Source organism: Pelodiscus sinensis, chromosome 23 (assembly GCF_052426305.1).
Source record: "Pelodiscus sinensis isolate ZL-2025 chromosome 23, ASM5242630v1, whole genome shotgun sequence".
Lineage (NCBI taxonomy): Eukaryota > Metazoa > Chordata > Testudines > Trionychidae > Pelodiscus > Pelodiscus sinensis.
In genome coordinates, this window is record NC_143074.1 from 15,001,697 (window position 1) to 15,024,806 (window position 23,110).

At 42.7% G+C, this 23,110-nt stretch overlaps 1 protein-coding gene across 8 annotated transcripts in view; it reads right to left on the bottom strand.

Annotated features, from left to right (window-relative positions):
• Positions 1 to 23,110, bottom strand: part of RAPGEF1 (Rap guanine nucleotide exchange factor 1) — a 151,991-nt gene that overhangs the window by 89,133 nt on the left and 39,748 nt on the right. For all 8 annotated transcript variants that reach the window (XM_075905548.2, XM_075905547.2, XM_075905550.2 and 5 more), the window contains exon 2: positions 1,684 to 1,823. In XM_075905548.2, coding sequence (XP_075761663.2) covers positions 1,684 to 1,823 — 140 coding nt within the window. The remainder of the gene's footprint in view (positions 1 to 1,683; positions 1,824 to 23,110) is intronic.

Consider the following 23,110-nt stretch of genomic DNA (forward strand, 5'->3'; position numbering starts at 1 on the left):
TGAGGGTTCCAATTGGGGATGCAGGCTCTAGCGTGGGGCTGAAGTTGAGGAGCCTGGGGCTGGGACAGAGGGTTGAGGTTCAATGGCTCTGGCTGGGAGTTCTGGCTCTGGGGTGGAGCTGCAGATGAAGGTTTTGGGATGCAAGAGGGAAACTCCAGGTTTGGGCGTTGGGATCTGGAAGGGATACAAGTTCTGGACTGGGGGTGGGGAATTCAGGGTGAGGCTGGGGATGAGGGATTTGGGGTGCAGGAGAGGGGTTTGGGTAGGGAGGGAGGAGACTCAGCATGGGCAGAGGGTTGGGGCTCGGGCCTACCTGGACAGCAGCACTAAGGCATGCTGGCAGGTGCCGGCCTGTCTTGGGGCTCCATGCTGTGCCCCAGAAATGGGCAGCAGGTATCCTGGGGCCGGGAGTTGAGGCTCTGTGGTGCCACACACGCTGCTCTTGCCGGCAGGGCGGAGACAGCATACCGGCCCCAGGGTCTCCCTGCTTGGAGCCAGACCTGCTGCGCTGGCCACTTCCCTGCTGGCCACATGACCTGGAGCAGCTCTACGATGGGGATGGTGAAGAGGTGCCCCTCTGACCTCTCTGTGGAAGCTCAGTGCTGAGGCTGGCGGAGAGAGGTGCCCCCTACCTCCACAGGCTGCAGCAGCTCCAAGGCTTGGGGAAGAGGCATATCAGCCCTAAGACCATTACAGGGCTTAGTGTAAAAGATCCTACGGATATTGCTGAGGGAAAAATCTTCCGGCATCTGGGCCTGTGGTGAGCAAGCACACTTACGTTGAATGGACATGAGCAAGCACTCAATGAAGAAGCTGCACTTTAGTCATGCAGTAATTTTTATTGTCAGAAGTGGGTCGTGGTGCAATGAAGTTTGAGAACCCCTGAACGTGAGCAATTTCCGAATATGCAGACACCCACCTTTCCACTGCAAAATCCAGCCCAGAAAATGAAAGCCAAAGTCTTCCCCATGATGATGTAGAGCACAAGGATACATTTACTTTATCTCATTTCTAGACACCATTCAACCCCATTGTACAAATCCTACTGTACCTTATTAGGAATAAACAACTCAAGTTTGAAGAGGTGGTAAGGTGCCACTGGATTAGTGTCTCAACAGCAATTTATAAGGTTTGAAATACAAGTTTAGGTTTGAGGAAGAGTGAGCTAAAAAAGTCAGCAGCTGTTTGGATACATCTGTTTGACATGCTCTGTTGAGGACACCAGAGATTGAGGACATCTTTGGACTGGCTTCAAGGGCCTGCTTGCATTTTAATTGAACACACCCTGAAGTCAAGCAGTTATTTAGAAGTTATAAGTGCACTATAGGGCATTTGTGTCTGGGGAGGGAATGTCAGGCCATAAACTACATTCCATAATGAGTCATTTCAATGCTATGGAAGGAACATCAAGATCTCAAAAGGAAAATTATGTATGTCAGCTGACCTTGTCTCTAGTCAAATATACTACCTACAAAGGACCATCTATAAGGTTCCTCTGGAAAGGAATTCTGAAGAGTACTTCAGGAAACTGCAAACTTTTTTTTGACAGAAACACAGCTCCATGAACTGAGAGCAACATTGCCAGAGCAGCAGATTTCAGTATAGTTACAGTACAGACTATTCAACAGGCGGGGGAACAGGCAAGACTGCGTCAAATGAAGATAGTGCAATTCATATGCTTACTTTGTTCACTGGCTTCTCCAATGTTTTCACTGTCAGGTCGACCTGTTTCCCTTTCTTTGATGGTGTTCGCTTTATTTTTGGTGAATGAAACTTGTCCATCAACTTCATGGTGAAAGATGAGAGATGGGAGCGCTGAGAATCTGGAAAGAAGCACAGATGCACTATTAAGCTGGAGTAGACTTCTTGGGGACAGGCAGGGTATGCTACAAAATCATCTAGAAAAGCAGACTGTGAAATACAAATCAGCGCTGATAAATATATATAGGATAGTGTGAACTATCACTATACTTCCAAGTATAGTAACTACCACCATTCTCTGTTTCACCACAGACACAGCTAAGCTTAAAGGCAGAGGGAATGGCTTTTCCTTTACTATATGAGGAACAGAAGAATAAGAATATCATCTTTGAGGGGTGCTTTTTAATCAGTAGATCTCAAAGTGCTTTAGAAAGAATGGCAAAATCATTACCCCTATTTCGCACAGGAAGTGACTTGCCCAAAGTCACTCAGCAAGCTCATGGCAATGCAGGGAATAGAACCAAAGTCTCTTGAATTCCAGGCCATTTGTCTGTCCCCTAGGACACATGGCCTTTGAATGATTTTGTATGAATAGTTTCCCCAAAAACGTGGATCTTGATATCTCCAAAGGGTTTAAGTTCAAACAGTGACCTGCATCTCAGGGAGGACCATTAAAACACAAGCAGTACACATTGCTTCCAGATGAGTACACCCTAAAGCATTTTAATTAGAAGACTAAGTAAAGTAGTTCCCTCATGGGAGGACACATTTTTCATTGTGGAAATCAACTTTTTTTTTTTTTTTTTTAAAGATTCATGAGTGTCTGAAAAACAGAAGGCTCAAAAAATCTATGATGCTTTTACACCGATTTTCTGCCAAGATATTTTTAACTGTTTAACTCTGCTGATAAATAGAACAAAGTTTATAAACTGCCTTCCTGGCAGAGAGCAAACTGGATTGTATTTTGAGCAAATAGCATTTTAATAGGCAAAAGTATGAACTGCTCTTTCAGTGAGCCAGATAGCTCTGACAGCAAACAGTGAACTTGCCTTCAAACACATTATCTCCAAAAGTAAACAATTTTCCTTGAACCCTCTCTTGCCCCTTTGGCTTATCTGGGAATTGACTGCATTGGTTGTAATGAATAACAGTGACATTTCCCATGCATGTAGTGCTGTACCTTCTAGGCTGCTGAGTCAAATCTAGCGCTCGGCAGCTAAATACCACATAGCTTTGAGTGCTGCTGAGCTGCCTCCGCACACTGATCAGAAAACCATAACCACAACGGGAAGGGGGGGGGGGGGGAGTCTGGGCTTTCCGCCTCCATGTAAGTCATTACTAACTACTATCAGGAAGGCAGATTTAAATCTTTTCTGTTTCCCCCCCTTCAGTGGAGCAAAAATTCCAACTTAACTTAACGAGGTATTATGTCTCCATTTTACAGGCACTCTGTTAGCTGGTGCTCAGTGCTCACTAGTTACCATCTATTCAAGTAGAGTTACTAGCTCTCTAGTAGCCGCCTGCTGTCATTACTTAAGTCCGAACGCATGGTACTCCAGGACTATCAGGCCAAAAATGCACTCTATAGAAATAAGCTTTTTGTAAAACCTGAGACCAAGAGAAAACTGCAGTAGAAATGGGTCATGCCAATACACAGTCTCTCCTGTAGTGTGTGCAACCTAAACATTCTAGCAGGCTTGATATTGCAGGAGAACCTGAAAATGACTAGATGAAGTTTGGGAGAAAAGGAAGCATGCTCTTTGTCCAAGTTCATAAAATTGAAAAAAATAAAGCAGCATAGATGGTGAAAATTAAATTTTAGCATCAGAACATTTCAGACATTTTTTAAAAATAAGGCACTTCTTATTTTTCAAACTTAATTTAGTACAGGCATTCAAATCCAGGCTGGGCAATTTAAATAAAAATGTACTAATTATCAAAGTTGCTGAGTGCACTCAGTTCCCATTAATTTCAGGGGGTGATCAGCACAGCTAACAATCAACTCACTTGTTTAGTTGCCTAATCTTAACCAATTTAATTTGAAAATTTGGGCCCAAGTTATTAGGATTTTAAAATGTTTAGTGTGCCTTTCAATGGTCCATAAAAAACACCTTTCAACTTTCTATCCTCATTTTCGTATACCAATTAAGTCAATTAACAGCGGAAAGCCAGAAAGAAAGGTAAAAACTACTAGATACAGTGGTGTGAGCAAATAAATCCAATCAGATTACAGTAAGTCACTCATAACTTCAAAAAACTAGGAAATCAAAGTTAAGATCTTTTAGAAACTATAAATAACTATATATTGTTCCCATAGGAGAGGGATGTTTAAACTAAAAGTAAATTTTTGAAAAGCGAATTTTGACGGGTCAAATTAAATCTCTTTCCCTTCTAGTATCACAAGTTGTTGGGTTTTTTTGTTTGTTTGCTTTTAAGGAGGGGAAGTAAGACCATCAAGCTAAAATAGATAAGTTTACAATATAGGCAGATTATTTAATTATTCATATTCATAATATAGGAGGTGCCGCCTGTTATATTCCTTCATCTGTACCAAGTAAAGCAGAAAATAAAAAGGAAATCCCCCAGCTCTCAACAAACAAGAGACACCATATGAGAATATAACCAAAGTCTGGCTCAATACAATAGGCAAGTCTTCCCTCAGAGTAATACAAGTCAGAGATCAGCTTGTTACATTATTCTTTGTTTAAATTCTAACATAAAATTATGCCTTGTAAGGATTTTACAGAGGCCAGGAAAGTACATTTCTGGTCATTACAAACGATTCATAACTCAATCCAGTCATGTCAAGGCTAGATATGGCTGGGCTCCAACCATGTCACTAATAGAAAGGACTGGATGTTTTCTTCTTATATTTCCTAAGTTAAGGCTCATGGTATCTTAAAGACCCCTATAAACATTTATGTATGTAAGGACTTGATGCCTGTGGGAAAATATTATTAATATCGTTAGTTGCATAAAAGCTGCATATTAATTTGCTTTTGCTGCAGTATTTTATGGCATAACAACTGGTTGCTGTGCAAAAAATTAAGATGCTAATAATAGGTCAGAACTTCAGGTGGATGCTGGCATTGGAATGAGAGGAACTCCCTTTTTAAAACAAAGACACATGACAATTGAATGTGACCTATGTGGTAAAAGGGGAATGAACTTAAGAGAAGGAAAAATTTCTCTATGTACAGCAGGTTGGCAGAGAACTGTTCCCCAATTAGGTGTTTTTCAAAGCGTGGTCCCCAGACTACCAGCTGTTGTTTAAATCCTGTTTTTTAAATCCACCAAGGAATATATTACTATCCCTGGATCTTGCAGACAAACCCAGACACACATCAATCGACCTGAAATATCACTCAGAGCAACTGGCATCCTGACTTAGCAGTAATTTACGTCATTGCTTTACATCCATTGGGGTCTTCCAACTCTTAAACACTTGCTGGCCCCACAAAGTGCTCAAGGTCACTGTGGGCAGCAATTCCCAGCAGCTTTAAGAATGCTTTTGTTCTTTACTTTTACAAAGACACCAGTGGTATCTAATTTGCACAGTTTGCCAGGGTTTTACACACACATTCACATGTGGCATGAAAAGGTACAGATCAAAGTATTTTAAATATCCAGGCTAACATCGCAATTAGAATAATTAATCTGAGGGTAAAGAATGGTAATGGCAATAGAATGAATCTTTGGCTCCTCCACCATTAAACGGCAAGGACCTATTTAAATGAGTTAAACCATCAGTTCTGTTAGCTGAAGTCAGATGATATTTAGTATTTACAGGCACTTCTAATGCCCTACTTTGACTATATTTCTTACCTTGTCTTTTTGTCTACAATGAGCATTTTTCCTAACTCACCTGGTCAGAAGATTTTGCTGCATTTTAATGTAAGCGAATAGCTAACACATCAACCTACAATAATTTCTTACATTTAACAACATTTTACTTGCCACTTACAATATCACCTTCTATGTTTAAAGCACTTTACTAACATATCTAATTTCAAATACCTTAAACTATTTAATACACAAGTATGAAAATTCTAGTGTCTCCTCTTTGAACTATTTGTTGAACTGCCACATAATTTGTTAGATGTTCATTCCATTTAAAATGACTTCAGGATATTACACTTACCCTTATTAAGCATCTGCAGGCAGCGCTTCATCAGAATACCAGCACTGTACTTATGAATATCTCTTCCCCTTTTGGTCCATAAGAATTGGTATTCTGTACGTCTTAATATGGCACATTCAAACAGCTTCAAAGTTAATAGCTTTCTTACCCTGACTTTTTTCCTAAATGGAACTATTACAATGGGGGGACATGGGGGAAGGGGAGAATACAAACAAATCAAAGGGTTTCTGACCCAAAGAACTGTTGGATTTCCATCCTCTCACATTTCATCTGCCTGAATAGTTTGCTACTTGCTCAAATCTTAAAGAAAATAATAAACCCTCAAGATTATTTTGCTGTGGATTCATGTGTTTCAGCTTGTCATTGGCAGTTTTAAAATGCCAACCTTTTCATTGCTATTTCCATCCTCCTATTAAAGAGAAACCTTGCTCTGTTATGTTTGAACATGCTCCAGCTGTTGAGTCATGGCCTTGCGGCAACTTTAAAGCCAGTCTCCCCCACTTCGGCACGTGTCTAGGTTCTGACCACACACAGAATCTTAGAAAGCTCACAAGTTATAAATGTAGCCTAAATCTCCCTGGAACCAGGTGCGAATGGAACATCTCACAAATCCCTGTCCTTTAAATGTTCATCTACGGCCTTCACACAGGGTCTTTAGCTAGGAAGGCTGGTCTGTTTGTTTGATTGTGTGGTCTGAGAAAGGTAGCATCATCAACTTGAACAAACTTGCAGTGCTCGCCAGTCTGCTGACAGAATGTTACGTCTGATGAGAAAAAACTGCTGATTTCAAACTACTGAGGATTAAGAGATAAATCAGTCTATGAGATGAATGTAGCTGTGACAAAATTAAACTCTGCTTAATTCTAGCCAAAGCCCTAGTTTTCTAACATGACTAGAATGGAAAGATGACAACAATCCAGATGGACTCAAATCAATGGCAGAAATAGAGCCAAACATTTCAGGTGCTGGTGAATTCCATCAACTTAAAACCTAGCTGCATGTGACTTTAGGTTAAGTCAAAATGAAAGGTCTACCACTTCACAGATCAGTCACTACAGACTTTCCAGCCTCCCCTCTATCATTCACTCTCACACAGTATGAGTAAGGTGCTGTCAGGAGGTCTGATTATTGACAGCATTTCAGAGAACAGACTACAGATATTTCAAGAACAGGAGAGGGATTTTTGTTTTAAGACTCTGGTTATTGTGGCATAGATCAATCATCAAGACAACTAAGTTGGACTAGAAGGGACTTGCAATTAAAATGTTCAGCATATCTAGCATCTGAATCATATCATGCAAACAGATCGTATGGATGGTATTTAACAAAAAAACCCTCAAAACCCCAAGTTTTAGAATAGACAAAGCCTTTTAAAAAGGGCAAAGGTCAGTCTTCAATTTCAGATTCAAAGCAGTCCTTAAAACACAGAACTGATAAAGAATGAAGATATCCCTACAATTTTATTCCACTTAGGTCTTTTCTAGAAGGACATATTTAAAAGACACCAGATAAAACCAGCCACCCATGTCATAATGAAGCTGTTGCACATATTCCTAATTGTTATTGCCAATGGTTATTGCTAACACCCACTTCAAAATGCCTGTCCAGTTGGCACTGTAATGCATTGTCATGTGAGACACATTGGTGGTTGGGAGCCGTCTCCTACAAGAGTAAGGCAATTTGTCCTTCTCTAGATTCACCTCTGTTGTCACTACTACAAGAAACCAGCCATTTTAGGATGGCTAGACTCAGGAGCAGGTAAAGAAAAGTGGGACTTAACCCATCTAAAATAAGGAAAAAATGCAAATTTATAGGTGTATCAACATCATCTATATTTGATTATCATTGCCCATAACCCTTAATGAATCACTTGCCCTTTTAGATTATAAACTCTTTGCAACAAGGTTGCCAGGTGTCCAGTATTGACCTGGACAGTCCGGTATTTTAGCCTCCTGTCCGGTAAAAAAAAAATCAGAAAATACCGGACACCTAAAATGTCTGGTATTTTCTGATTTCTTTTCCTGGCCAGGAGGCGAAAATACCGGACACCTGGCAACCAGAGCCGACTTATCCAGTAGTCACAGTACCTAGGGCCCACGATACTTTTAGGGGCCCATGAAAATGTTTTAATATCTTTTAAAATCAGAAGGAAAAAAAAAGAACTTTTAGGGTCGAAGAAAATGTTTTAATTTTTTTCTCACATCAGAAAAAAATGAAACTTAGAGCTCACAAAAATCTATTAAATTTTGCCTAAAACAGAAAAAAAAATAAAATGTTGAAGTATTTAAAGTTACATCAAAAATATTTTTTTTTTTTAAATGGAGGAAGGGGTCCACGAAGGCAAAAGTGCCTAAGGCCCACAAAAGTCATAATGCGGCCCTGCTGGCAACCCTACAACACACTCAGCAACTGGGCCCAGCCCCTGGCCTCTGACACCCCCAGCCCCCCCTGCTTACCTGGTTCCACAGGGAAGCTGCATTTTGGCTTGATCAATAAAACAAAATTGATGCTGGCAAAAAGCCTAAAGACCAAGGGGTCTTAGTGCTCAACTTCTCCCCTCTTCCTATCTCTATTCTGACTCTGCAGGCACTCTGAAAGCAGACATGCTGTTTTAATATTTAATTTTTTTCTTGCTTAACTCTCGGAATCCTTTGTTTTTTGCGCTCAACAACTTTGGTCTCCCCTCCCCCCCCAGCAGAATTTTGTCCCCCTTTTTTTTTGGGGGGGGGGGGGGGAAGTGTTCAGTATTTTTTATTAAACCATCTGGAAACCCTACTTTGCAAGGGGATAATTGTGTCTATATATTTGTAAAGTACACAGTGTAATAGGATGGACTCTGAAACAAGGTATCTTGGAGCCTTGACCAGAAGACTACCTATTTTCACAGCCCTGGTTGTAGAGAGGAAGAATTGAAGATCTGCAGGATTTTCAAGGAATATTTTAAAAAACTAAATAGCTGAAGATGATAAACATAAACATGGACCAGACTAACATCTGTTCTCCATTCTTTCAATAGTGCTGTTCATCACTTCATTCTGACATTGTGGGGTAGACTGTTTTTACAGTCTCAGAGGGGTAGCCGAATTGATCTGTAACTGTTTTTACAATTATGGTTCATATCCCCCACCCGTCAGACTCCCAGGGATGTTTAGGAATGTAATAATAATTATCACGTAATGCTTCCATGGCACCTCCCATGTTCAAAGAGCATCAGATGGGGTGTCAATTGTTGTGGAAATGGCAAAGCAGGACTACAATGTACATTTTTAACCTGAGAACATTTCACCCCTCTCTCTCATAGCAGCCTGGTCTCATAGCATTTATAAGCTGAGTCCTTCCTTTCCCTGGTGTGTGCAGCTAGGCAGAGAGACTGAGGCAAAGAGTACCCTTTAATATATGAAAGGGGGATCCAGCAGGGAGAGTCCTACATCAACCAGGAAATGTGCCCACCCTAACCTTTGTATCTTAGGTGGAGCTGTTTGTAAGCTGCCGTAAGTCTCTCTCCAGGGAACTTCTGTGTTAGGAAAGCTGCCAAGATTCGGAGGAAAAGGTGGAGGAGGAGCTGCTTCAGAATTTAAACAACACTGCTCAAGTGTTAAAGGAATATCACATGTCACCTACTAAGCAGTCAGCATTTCCAAGCCGAAAGACCAATTGTCTTTTTTCTTTCTTGGCAATATTACAGTGAGTGGCCATAAAACAGTGAGCATTAATGACTGTAGTGACAGCACACAAACTTCAATGGAAAAGGGAGGCTCAGTTCCTCCTCAGCTGGCCCGGCAATGTTTAGTGACTCACAGGTTTCATTATTTTTATGCCGCCCTCTAGAGCCTCCAGAGGAAGTGAAACATTTTTATTTGTCAGGGAACACATTTTGATTTTTTTTTCTAAGCAACCATGAATGAGACATCTCCAGCTGCATGCATCTCTGGGGAAAGCTCAGAGAACATGTAAGGGAACTGGCAAGGCATACACAGCAATCCACCGGCTCAGCCACATCTCTCGACTGCAGTGAAAGAAACTGGATCAGTCAACCACATTAATTTTACAGCACAACCTTTCTTCCTTTCAGATTTCTATTTCCCTCACTCAGAAGCAACACAGCAGGCTGGGAGGAACAAGAAAAAGAATCCAAACCAAGTAACAGATTAGGAGTCTGACTGACTAACATTGCAGGCAGCCTGGCTCCTACTACATTTAAACTGCAGAGTTGCAGTGGGGTTAGTCCCACGGGCAGTGCAAGCTGGGACTGGGCAGTCCTGGGCTTGTCCTAGCTCCAGGACCACTACATCTCTGCCAGGTGGCTCTTACTACATTTAAAAAGCAGAAGTTCAGTGATTGGGGATGCTGGGACTAACCCAGTCCCAGCTCATGCCGTGTCCCCTGATTCAGCTCTACTTTTTAAATGTAGTAAGAGCCAGGTGGTTCTTACCACATTTAAAAAGCAGAGGCGCAGTGGTTCCCTGCTGCAACTCTGCCTCCCGTTCCCCCCTATGGAGATGGTGCTGGAGGGAACCAAACTCGACTCCCCATAGCACCAGCTCCTGCTCCCCGCCTTGCTGCCTCTGATACAGAGGCAGCAAGGGGTGGGAGAAGCAAGTAGTCGAGTAGTAACTCAACTAGTCTACTACTCGACTAGTCGCTTACATCCCTATTACTTATTCAAGCCTTACAATGGCTGAGCAGCACATCGCTTTACTGTGTGCAAACAGGTCTTAAACTAGGCCCACCAAAACAACCTCTTCAACTCCTGCAGCTTAAAGAGAACATTTTCAGAATAACGACAACAATTCAAACATGTAAAAATAAAGCAGGGCAGGCTCAGATCTGCACGTACACTATCAGAGTCACACCTATCCAAAAGAGGAAGGTTGTGCGCCACAGCTGACATCTCATTTGGATTAATGCTGGGACCAAAGAAAGGGCTACACCACAGAGCTCAAGTTAAAATTTCTCTTCCCCCTTCTTCTCATACATATTTGTAGCCTTTAAATCTGATAGATGTTGGTTTCAGTCCGGTGGCTGTCTGGGTAGAAGCTCAGAGCTGAAAGATTATAACCTGATGTTGCTGCAACTGTTTATGTGTCTCCAAGGTTATGGGATGACGTCATTGGTGTTTCTCTAGACCAGCAAGCAAAGCTGCATTATTTCAGACGGTTTGGGAATAGCATAATTGCTAACAACCTGCACAGAGGTTCAGCAGCTTAGCTGCAAGATAGCAAAGGTGAATCCTTCAGTAAAAGATGCCCTGAAGCATCGAATTTACACAACTCAACTCAGCCTGGTGTGTAACCTCAAATCTCATCCACTAGGACATGGAAATGTGGAAAATCAGATCATATTTTTCAGATGTACTTACCAGTTGCTTTGGAAAAGGCTGCAGAGAAATAGATGACTTGAATTACTAACTGCACCCTCTTTACATGTTTAGTTTGAAGAGCAAAATCAAAACTCAGTTCTCTCCTAAGTCTGGAAGTATTTTTGATAAAACTACACTTGCTTCCCCACAAATAAACTGAAAACTTGGAAAACATTCTCCAACATTTGGCATTCCATTCCCCACTCCATCTCCTGCATTAGAGTCTCACAATGAGTGGTTGCAGAATAGGGGGTAAAGTCCACTGAAGAGCCTGGCTAACTTAAGCAGAAGAATCAATAGGCAGACTGCAGGCCAAATCTGGACTGTCAGAGGCTTTTGAACATACAGATGTTAAATTTCGATTAATCAGTGAATCGAGTAGTCGATGGAATTTCTATCCACTACTCAATCAGTCGATAATGGGGGGGCAGGCCAGGCACTCGCTATCCACACTGCACCTCTGCCTTTTAAATGTAGTGAGAGCTGCAGGTGGCTCTTACTACTTTTAGAAGGCAGAGAAGATGCAGCAGAGAATGCAGGGCGAGCGGGGACTCCAGCAGCTCCCACTCACGCCAGGTCCTGACTGTGGCACCTCTGCCTTTTAAATGTAGTAAGAGCCCCGCAGGGCTCTGTCATGAGTGGGAGCTGCAAAGGAGAGCCTAAACTTACCCTGGAGAGCAAGGAAAGGGTTAAGCTAACCATAAAAAGGGAAATAAGAACAACCCAGGAAACTACAGACCAGTTAGTTTAACTTCTGTGCCAGGGAAGATAATGGAGCAAGTAATTAAGGAAATCATCTGTAAATGCTTGGAAGGTGGCAAGTTGATAGGGAACAGCCAGCATGGATTTGTAAAGAACAAATCATGTCAAATCAATCTGATAGCTTTCTTTGATAGGATAACGAGTCTTGTAGATAAGGGAGAAGCGGTGGATGTGGTATACCTAGACTTCAGTAAGGAATTTGATACGGTCTTGTATGATATTCTTATCAATAAACTAGGCAAATACAACTTAGATGGGGCTACTATAAGGTGGGTGCATAACTGGCTGGATAACCGTACTCAGAGAGTAGTTATTAATGGTTCACAATCCTTCTGGAAAGGCATAACAAGTGGAGTTCCGCAGGGGTCAGTTTTGGGACCGGCTCTGTTCAATATCTGCAGAGAAAGTACGCTTATTAAGTTTGCAGATGATACCAAGCTGGGAGGGGTTGCGACTAATCTGGAGGATAGGGTCATAATTCAAAGTGACCTGGACAAATTGGAGAAATGTTCTGAGGTAAATAGGATGAAGTTTAATAAAGACAAATGCAAAGTGCTCCACTTAGGAAGGAACAATCAGTTTCACAAATACAGAATGGGAAGCGACTGTCTAGGAAGGAGTATGGCAGAAAGGGATCTAGGGGTTACAGTGAACCACAAGCTGAATATGAGTCAGCAGTGTGATGCTGTTGCAAAGAAAGCAAACATGATTCTGGGATGCATTAACAGGTGTGTTGTGAGCAGGACACGGGAAGTCATTCTTCCGCTCTACTCTACACTAGTTAGGCCTCAGTCGGAGTACTGTGTCCAGTTCTGGGCAGCACATTTCAAGAAGGATGTGGAGAAATTGGAGAGGGTCCAGAGGTGAGCAGGACACGGGAAGTCATTCTTCCGCTCTACTCTACGCTAGTTAGGCCTCAGTCGGAGTATTGTGTCCAGTTCTGGGCAACACATTTCAAGAAGGATGTGGAGAAATTGGAGAGGGTCCAGAGAAGAGCAACAAGAATGATTAAAAGTCTAGAGAACATGACCTATGAAGGAAGGTTGAAAGAATTGGGTTTGTTTAGTTTAGAAAAGAGAAGATTGAGGGGGGACATAGCAGTTTTCAGGTATCTAAAAGGGTGTCATAAGGAAGAGGGAGAAAACTTGTTCATCTTGGTCTCTGAGGATAGAACAAGAAGCAATGGGCTTAAACTGCAGCAAGGGAGGTTTAGGTTGGATATTAGGAAAGTTCCTAACTGTCAGGGTAGTCAAACACTGGAATAAATTGCCCAGGGAGCTTGTGGAATCTCCATCTCTGGAGATATTTAAGAGTAGGTTAGATAAATGTCTATTGGGGATGGTCTAGATAGTATTTGGTCCTGCCATGAGGGCAGGGGACTGGACTCTATGACCTCTTGAGGTCCCTTCCAGTCCTAGTATTCTATGATAAGCTATTCTGCATCTGAGGGAAGGGGCTTTGGGCACTGAGTCAATGAAATGCAGCTAAAGAATTTCAAACTGAGAAGCAGCAATCTCCTTGGTGAGAGAGAGACGGGGATCTTCTCCAGGTAGGGAGGGAAGAAATGAGTTCTCCTAAAACAGAACCCCTGGGTTCGTCGGAATATGAGTAGGAAAAAGCTGAGGTAGTCTGTAAGGTTTATTGTTTTCATTGTTTGGAATTTATGTCTGTGCTGGTTAATTAGGTTTTTTTCCCCTCTCCTGTAACTAAGAAATAATCCAAGGAGAATCCCTTCCTGTAACTAAGAAATAATCCAAGGAGAATCCCTGAGCTTTGTTTCAATTCATGACTTTTTAACACCAAGCCATTTACTATGTTTGCAACAACAATCTTGTTTTAGTAATAAAAAGTGGGGGTTTTGTAAGTACTGGTTGATCTTTTGTGTCCTTAAACTTACGTACCTAGCTGCAGACACATTACCAGAGGGAGCAAAGGTTCCCCCCCCCAAATCCTTGGGGAAAGGAAATTGGGGGTATTGCTCTCAAGGAAGAGATTCCAAGTGATTTCTTCCCTGGAAAAAGGGATTTGTACACTTGGTGGTGACAGTGCCAACGGATTTCAGGTGAAACTGAATCAGGAAAACTTTTTGTCTCTGGGAACTGCAGAGACAGGATTTGACAGTATTTTTATTTTGCTATCCAGGCCCCATTACCTACATTCAAAGTGCCAGGTTGGGGAATTCAGCCGTGACAGGCTCTTACTACATTTAAAAGTCAGAGGCGCAGCAGGGAACCCCCGGTTTCCTCTGCCCCCCTGGAGACGGTGCTGAGGGGAACCGGCTTTTAAGCCAGCTCCTCCCCAGCACCGGTTCCTGCTCACCCTCCCAGAGGCAGCAGGTGGGAGCGGGGAATAGTCAAGTAGTGACCTGAATACCCAATAAACCAGTTTATAATCTACTCGCAGCGGGCGAGTAGATTACACTAATTGTTGAGCCCTGATCATTTTTATATTACTGTCTCTGGAGTCTATGGATGTAAAATTCCATTAAAAATGTTAACCAGTTAAACTACATGTTTAAATGGTGAACAGGCCCAGGCTAGAGGGCCCTCCATCAGCAACGAGGCAGATGGCATTTCCTCTAAGATTTTCCATCCATGATCAGAGTGAGTTTTGTCTTGTCCACCAATATTGAAATTGTGTGCACTTGTTCAGCTGTGCGTCACTGTGGAACTCAAGTTATTAACAAGTATATATATATTTTTAAATGTTAGGAAAGAAAATACTAAAATAAGAGATAATTAACAAGATGCATGACTTTAAATGCTTATTTAAAATTAAATCAAATAAAAAGAAAATTAATACTTCAGCTGTTATAGCTGGGAGAGTTGCACACCTGCCACAGAATAGCATATTTGACTAATAAAACCTTTATTAGTGATTAAACACAAGATGGAGGGGATCCTGTTTGTCTCTGAACCCTGATGTATCAGTAAGGATGCACATTAAAAGATGTTTCTCTAAAGGCCCAGATCCAGCAAAGTGATTGAGTGCATGCTTACTTTTTTAAACATGTAAGAAACCCCAGTAACTGCAAGCTGGGCTCCAACTATGTGGAATTGATATAAAAATCATCAAGAAAAAATAATGGAGCCCCCCCCAGAGCCCAAATATATCCACAATTCCATTTTTTCAAAATAGGGTAAGAGCATTTTAAATAAATTAGCCAACTGATGTGTTATGTTGCCACTTTTTTTAAGATCATCTAACTGTTCAGATATAGGCTTAGAGTTTTGACTTTAATGCCTCTGGTATCATCCAAAGAGAATGCCCTTTAAATATAAAAACTAGTATTAAAAGTAGATCTTTTTTAAGACCATCATATTAACTCAGCATAGACACCAGTCCCTGGATGAACACACCCTAAGGATTATTTCACATTTCCCAAAACCATAACAGTGTTTCAGGAATGTAACTCTGAATAAGCTAAAAAATAGCAACAAAAACAAAATACCAAAACCACAGCACAGCCCCAGACTCAGGAGTAGTCACACTACAGCCCCAGCTCCAGCTCCAGCTCCGGCTTACGGGGCAGCTGCCACGCAGCCCCACTCCAGGAGCAGCTGGGCAGCCACCCATCCTGTAATACTGAGTCAACTGACTGGATTTGGGGGGGCTAACCAGAGCCATGCTACTGGGTTTTTATTGCTGTGCAGCATACATTTAATGGCAACACAAACAAAAACCAAATAGAACAGGGAGGAGTTCCGCTCTGGTTGGAAGTGCGTGTTTGTGGGGGTGCAGCTTTTTACTAGCATGCTCTGTATGCACAACCTGCTGGGAAACGTAGTCCAAAACTACAGCTGCCCATGAACAAAAGAAAACAGCAGTTGCTATTATCAAAGCATCTTACTTAAAACGCTTTCCAGATCACGAAGGTTTACACCGCCTGCATCATAGATAAAACTTGCACGACACACACACACAAAATAGAAATTAAAGTGCCTTTTCACAAAACATTCTGGTGTTTAATTGGGTTTTTTTCTTAGCCAACATTTATTGGAAAAATCCATCTACATGTACTAATTACACTGGAGCCATACATGTAAAGCAGCAGATAAAACATTGCACTGACTCAATATTTTAGAGCTTATACAATGTGAATTCCTGTTCCTATGCCTTTGCTTTTTTGTTTTACACAAAAGACTGATCAAATAGGAGTTTTTCCCTACTTTGCATAAGATGTGTGGCAGGCAGCTGCAAGAACTGGAGCTAGAGCTGGAGCTGTGGGGCACAGCAGCCTGGCGCCAGCCCCAGCAGTCACTATGCAGCCCTGGCCCCAGCTCCAGCTCTGGGCTGTGAGGGGGGCCACTGCTACATGTGCAAGGGCTGGAACCAGGGCCACAGTGCAGCTGCTCCTGGAGCCTTGGCCACAGTGTTATTTTTAGTACCACATCTCTGGCCCCCAGAGCAGCCACACAGTGGCCCCAGCTCTAGCTTCAGCAGCTGCCACGCAGCTCCCAGCTCCAAATGCTCCTGAGGCGGGGCTGCGTGGTGGCAGGCTGCCCCATGTACTAGGGCTGGAGCCGGGGCTGCAATGTTATTTTTAGTACTGAATTCCTGGCTCCAGGAAAGCCACACCATGGCCCCAGCTCCAGCTCTGATAGCTGCCATGTGGACCGCCCTGGCCTCAGCTTTAGCCCTGGGGAAAGGCTGAAGCTGGGGCCAGGGCTGCATGATGACTGCCCAGTTGCTTTTGGGGCGGGGCCACATAGCAGACGTCTGTCCCAGGTGCTGGCTCCAGTCCTGACACACAAGGCAGCCACCGGCCACCTGGTCCCACCCCAGAACAGCTGGGGAGCCACCATATAGCCCTGGCCCCCTATCTCCCACCAAGCCCACCACTGGCAGCTTAACTTCCATGGTTAAGAAAGGCGAGTGCTGCTGCATGGCTCTGCTGAGGAAGTGGGCGGGATTCAAATTCTTGGCGCATGTGTGCACAGGCGTGCACCTTAGAGGGAACCTAGGCAGTGGGCCCAGAGTGTCATGAGTGGAGGGCTGTTCTGGCCAGGAGGAGGTTAACTGGCTACTTGTAAACATCATCCAATAAGGGATGATGCTTGCCAGGTAACTGGTTAACATGTTACATCCCTACTGGAGTCTGGTCCTTGATTATACCTCGACAAAAAGTAACTGACTACACCATTTTGCATCAAAAGGTAAAAATTTTTCCAATAATTTGTTAAATGATAAGCAGACTGTTCTGAAAAGGAGCCACATTATTTTGACTAGTAGTGTATTCTCTGGGCTAAGAAGCTGAACACCTTGATATGCTGTTTACATTTGTCTGTGCAACTCTGATGCCTCAAGCTACAGGTTCACATTCAGCAAAGGAAAAGAAAAATAAAAGTGTCAGTAACCATACCTGCATCATCCTTGCAAGAGAGAATACAATCTGAGTACCAGCTTCCTTAATGCCATTTACTAAAGCAAAGTGTTGTGGGAGGACTCTTCAAACCACTCTGAAAGCTGGCTTTAAGTACTGCTAAACCGTTGGCTTGCTGGACCAGACAGACATCTCCGTGGACACAGACACAAGTGCAAAACAATACTTTAGTAGAACAGGTTTGATATTTCTGAGATAAAGACAGTTCCTAGACTGATTAACACCATTATTAACCTTTGCCTAAGAAAGAAGCTGCAGGCACTGTTCACAGTTCTGTGCCCTTCAACATTTGATAGTATCTGCAGCCAACTCCACAGTTTTATTGCCTACCTTTGAGCACTAGGAAATCCTAGTCTTGTAACAGCATAATTTGAAGCATCAATACCTCTAGCAACAGGAAGCAAAGACGTTAATAGAACAGCACAGACTAGAGTGGAGAGGATACTAGCCTGCATCATTGTTAACTATAGGACCGGTATGTGACTAGCCCATCATAGCAGGAACTATATATCAGGCTTGCTTTAGAAACAGTATTATCTTTGTGACTATCTCAGTGTATGTTGTGTTATATACCTTCATGCCACTATTTAGAGAATTAAGGGTTGAGATTTAACTAGCAGCAGTAAACCACTATTTATGACGAGCTTCTGGTTTATATCTCCTCACCACTGAACTGGAATTGCCATGGGTATCTCTGGCTGTGGTTGAGTTACAAGTACTTGAGTAAATGAAAGAAGCCCCCAGACAATCACATGCTATTTTCCCATTTGCTGCCCAAACCAAACATTTTCTCAGGAAGATCTCTAATAATATGATATAGAATTATATATCCTGGAACTTTGCAGAAACAAAGGGACACAGCCTTATGGAGCCAGAGTGATCCGCACAGAAACACATGGAAAATCTGGATACATAAATGTTGCTCACACAGAACAGTCAAGAGCTGGACCTAAGACGACTTCAGGGTAGCTACTAGAAAAGCAGCCACTAGAATTTCAGTTAAAGATTTAATAAACGATTATGAGAAGCAGCACCTTGTCACCTTTAAAAAATAAGTATTCTTGTTATCAGACCTCGAGTCTTACTCTATGAGACAGGTTTGGCAGTTTTCAGAGCATGATAGCAGGTGTATTTATTTAGTCAGGCATTGCCTGAATCATTGCTGACGCCTGGATTGCCCTTTTAGTAGTGAAGGTGACTGCAGAGTATGCCACCTGCCCACTGAAAAAGTGTGTTAAAACCTAGGCTCTATGGCAAAGGGCCTTTAACAGAGCTATAAATAAATGATTAAGAAATCTTTCCTTGCTCTACTTTTCTTTAAACTTGAATTTACCAAAGCAGCAAGAAATACAGTAGCTGTCACTGCATCCTCTATTCTATTTATGCCTACAAAATGCAACACAACTGTGTTGCAATTCTGCGGTCCAGACCTTGAAGGGTGGATCAATACTAATTTTAACTACTGGTGCAAGGAGTAGTACTTTCTTTTGGAGTAAAGGAGTTCCATTTCTAAAACAATAAATAAAATTTAATAGGAGACCAAAGAGATAAGGTTTTTTGCATGTGACTATGACGACACCACAGCATTGGAAGGTTAAAAGTCAGGGGAGGTCATGTGCCCCCTCCATCACATCCCAAGAGCATTTATGTCAGATTAAAACCGGTGATTGTTCAAAGCTTAATGTAATTAAATTTTTGCTCTTTCAGCATACAAATGCTCAGTGTGCGGTTTATTTCTATCACAGGTTTAACTTGACAGGGTTCAAAAACCCATGAGTATATTTATTTAGAAATATACACTCAATTCATCTCTGACAATGGTAAATTCTGACAGTTTAAACAGAGAGGATTTTTAATAGTTGCTACATTTAATAATCCAGGTTAACCTCTCACAAGTGGTCATCTCATATTGGTGAATGGTCAATTTCATCCTTGCTTGTGTTTAAAGGGGCAATCTTCATCACGACTCTAGTCAATCAGCTGTAATTTTTACATTTCCATATTGAAACAAAAATTATTTGTTTAGTGCATAGTTGAAAGTAATGGACATACAGTAACTATAACTTTACTACTGGGCATCCCCGCTATAAGTTGCCCCAGTGTATGTCTGTTCCGCACTAAAGTTGTTGATGCTGAACTGATGCGTTACAAGTCCTCCCATTCCCCACACAAACCTGCACAACCCTCCCTCCCCAATTTGCACAAAGGAAAAACCCTGGTTTAAGTTGTTTCACTATAAGTCCAAGTTTTTTGGAATGTATCTTGGAGGGCCTGTACATTATCGTCAGCAAGGGGCAGAAGTGATTTTTGGAGTATCATGCATGTGGCATAAGTCACGGAGGTGCTGAAATAAATTTTGTTAGAAGTACATGGTAGCCCAGTGAAGTTTAAGAGACACTGATTTAGGCTAATTATCTAATCACATATCAGCTGACATTAGACTTGGCTGAATCTCTGCAAGATATGAGAGGTCAGAATCAGTGGTTCTCAGACCTTCACCTCAGCCAAGTTCCTATGTAAAGAGTCCTTCACTATGGCAAAAAATGTAGTTTTGGCAGAAACAGCAATCTGGTAAAAAGAGGGTTTGACTGGAACTGAACACTTCAGCCATTGATGGTGAAGTCTCAGCAAATCAACTACCCACCACAGGAGAACATTTCCACTATGCCATACTCAACATCACAAGGAGATTTCAGATCAGAGCTCGGATGGCATTTAAAACATGTATTTATTTTAGGAGAACTCCCCTTCCTTTCTGCCCTCTCCACAGATTTATTAAATTCATTTATTTAATTTCACACTTTCTAACAAAGGGAACCTGTGTTTTCTCCTCATGTTCCACATACAGGCTGACTCCAGTTTAAGGCACAGCAGACACTTTCAGGATATGGTCTCAAACCATTGCCTAAATTTAAAGTCTTTCTTACTGTTGATTTCTGAGAGGAGGAAAGGTGCTGCAGCCAGATTCATTCTTTTCAACTCCATTATTGGGTACTCAATGGTTAGGAAGACCTCATTCACATTTAACACATATTCACCTCTCAAAAGCTGGACAATTAACCACATGGAAGTTGCAGAGTCTGTATCTACCCCGGAAAGGCAATAACATCCAGGTGCATGAACCTCTTGTTGTGGGAAAACTTAACAACAACAGGAACCTAGAACCTTGCAGGAGCTGGAGAGAGAAAAGGCTCCTACAGAGTAGGTAGCTGACTTTTCAAATAAAAGAGAACATTTCCTTAATCTCACAGCAACCTCACTGGTGTGGCTTCCTTGAAGCGCCAACTGATGGTTCATCAGAAAAGACTTTGTATACAGGCGTATGTACTGTTAAATGATCAAACTGAGCTCACTCAAGTGTGGAGACTTTGGAGGAGCTCCTAATGGGAGGCATTTTCATTAAGAATCTAATTACCCATGAAAGACCATAAAAAACTACTTCCCTAGTCTCATGCCTCTTTGGAAGTATCCTTAGGATCATTTGCCTCCAGTAGAAGGGGCAGAAGAAAGCGAGGAGCTGATCTGACTTTATTTATAGGCATCTATCTATCTTCCAGATATTTATAATTTTCCTGATAAACTTTTGGTGACTTGTATGTATCAAGTGACAAGATAATATCAACTGGAGACTTAGCTGAAGAGCAATGGTCTCACTTTTAAATGCTGATCTAGACAAGACCCAAACCACCACCATTGTGTCTTGAAAATAGATATTCAGTCTGCATTTGGGCATTATTAAAAGGACTTTTCTTGTGCACCTTTAAAGTTAAAAACATCTTTCTGGTGCAATAGATAACTATGGTTGCATTGCCACTTTACACACATGCAGCTTTTGGACGTGAACAGATGAGAAGTACATACTCAAAGCAGTTTAACTGATTTACGGTGAACCAGATGATGGAAAATAGATAAAAATGGGTTTGGAAACATTTCAGAGTTGAAGATCGTTCATAGATAGGCCCGTCTCAATTTGTACCACATACACTCCATGGGAACTGAAATATTCAAGACATACAGATTGATCACAAGATCTTAAAACCATGTAGCATTGTTACAGAATGTCAGACACACACAACTGCCAGTCAAACTTGCAGCAATCATATAGTAAATTATTGTAATGAAACAGTCAGAAAATCATGTTTATAAGCTGCAAACGAACCAGCCAATCCGGCTCACAAACTGTAGAATACTGCTTAAGTAGCAATTTGGATGATGTCGTGTGACGGGGAAGCGGGACCTGAAGGCAAGAGTCCCACTCCCCGCACTAAAGTCAGACTGAGCCCCTGCACGGCGGGGGATAAGCGGCTATGCCGGGCTTGCTCAGCAGCCGCTGGAGGCGCATGAGCAGTGCGTTCCAGCCTGTTCACTCCAGGCGGGGGCAGAGAGTGCATGCGCCGGCGTCCAGAAGACCGGGCGCTAGCTTTAAAAGGAGAAGAAACCCCAGCAAGGGAGAGAGGAGGCCAGACGGAGCCGAAGCTGGAGCCAAAGCCGGAACCAGAGTGAGGGACGCTGGAGGAAGCTAGGAGGTCACGGAGAGGGAAGGAAACAGCCCAAGACAGGGCAAGATAGTGCCCGCGGACTGGTGAGTTTGGGAACAAACCCCCCACCACCAGTCGAACAGGTATTGGTTGAACCTGTTCTTAGGGGTCCTGGGCTGAGACCTGGAGTGAGGGCGGGCCCGGGTCTCCCTTCCCCCTCAACAACTCGGTCTTTTTGGGGAACTGATAACCAGAACACGAACTCTTGCCGGAACCCGAACTATAACGACAACCGCAAACTACGGAGGATGGTAATGCACGATAATACGTCAGCATCTCAGGTCATAAAGCCACACCTTGAGATTATAAAGTAACAACCTGAGCAAGAAAGATGCAGATTTGGAATGTCGACAAGCTCTTTTCGGTATAAAAGCACCCATAAAAAAAAAAGAACTGGTTAAGGTCATGGAGGACAGATCCACCAATGGTTATTAGCCAGGATGGGCAAGGATGGCGTGTCAGAAACTGGGAATGGACTACAAGGACGATATGTGGGGCAGAGGGGCTCAAGCCTCCCAAATGCTGTGTGTGGGAGGGCAAGGGACAAGCAGCTGGTGGGGCCAGAGCCTCTGGGTGGCCCAGGGGCATCAGGGGGATGGCACAAGCAACAAAAGTCACTCCCACACCTGCACTCACCGGCAATGGAAAGCAGACCAGCTTGGCCCTAGCTTGCTCTGCTTCCCTGGCTCATCACTGGATTGCCATCACACTCACTTGTGACAAGGGGGAAGAGACAGGGCAGAGGTGGAGATGAGGCAGATAAGCAAGAGGCAGAACATGGCTGGGGCCTGAGGTAGAGTGGGGAGGTTGTCCTGGCCATCCCCTGGGCTGGGGTGATAAAGGGAAGAATCACATGGGGGGGCTGTGACATGACTGGTGTCCCTCCATGTTCCCGATCAACAGGGGCCCTGACTACAGGGGATCGATCACTTGGTGATTTCCTGTTCTGTTCATTGCTTCTGGAGCACCTGGCATTGACCACAACTGAAAGACAAGAGACTGGATTAGATGGACCTTTGGTCTTAATAATTTCCTACCAATACTAAATCTACAATTCCCATTTCATAGCATTATTAGCCAACAAAAATTTTTTAATTATTATACGGGCAATTCAGTTATGAATTTTTTTTTTAAGAGAGAGAAAACAAAAATGCCAGATTTACCATGATGCCCATGTGTCCCTTCTGGACCAACAGATTGCTGCTGGGTAATCGCAGTCCCGCTGC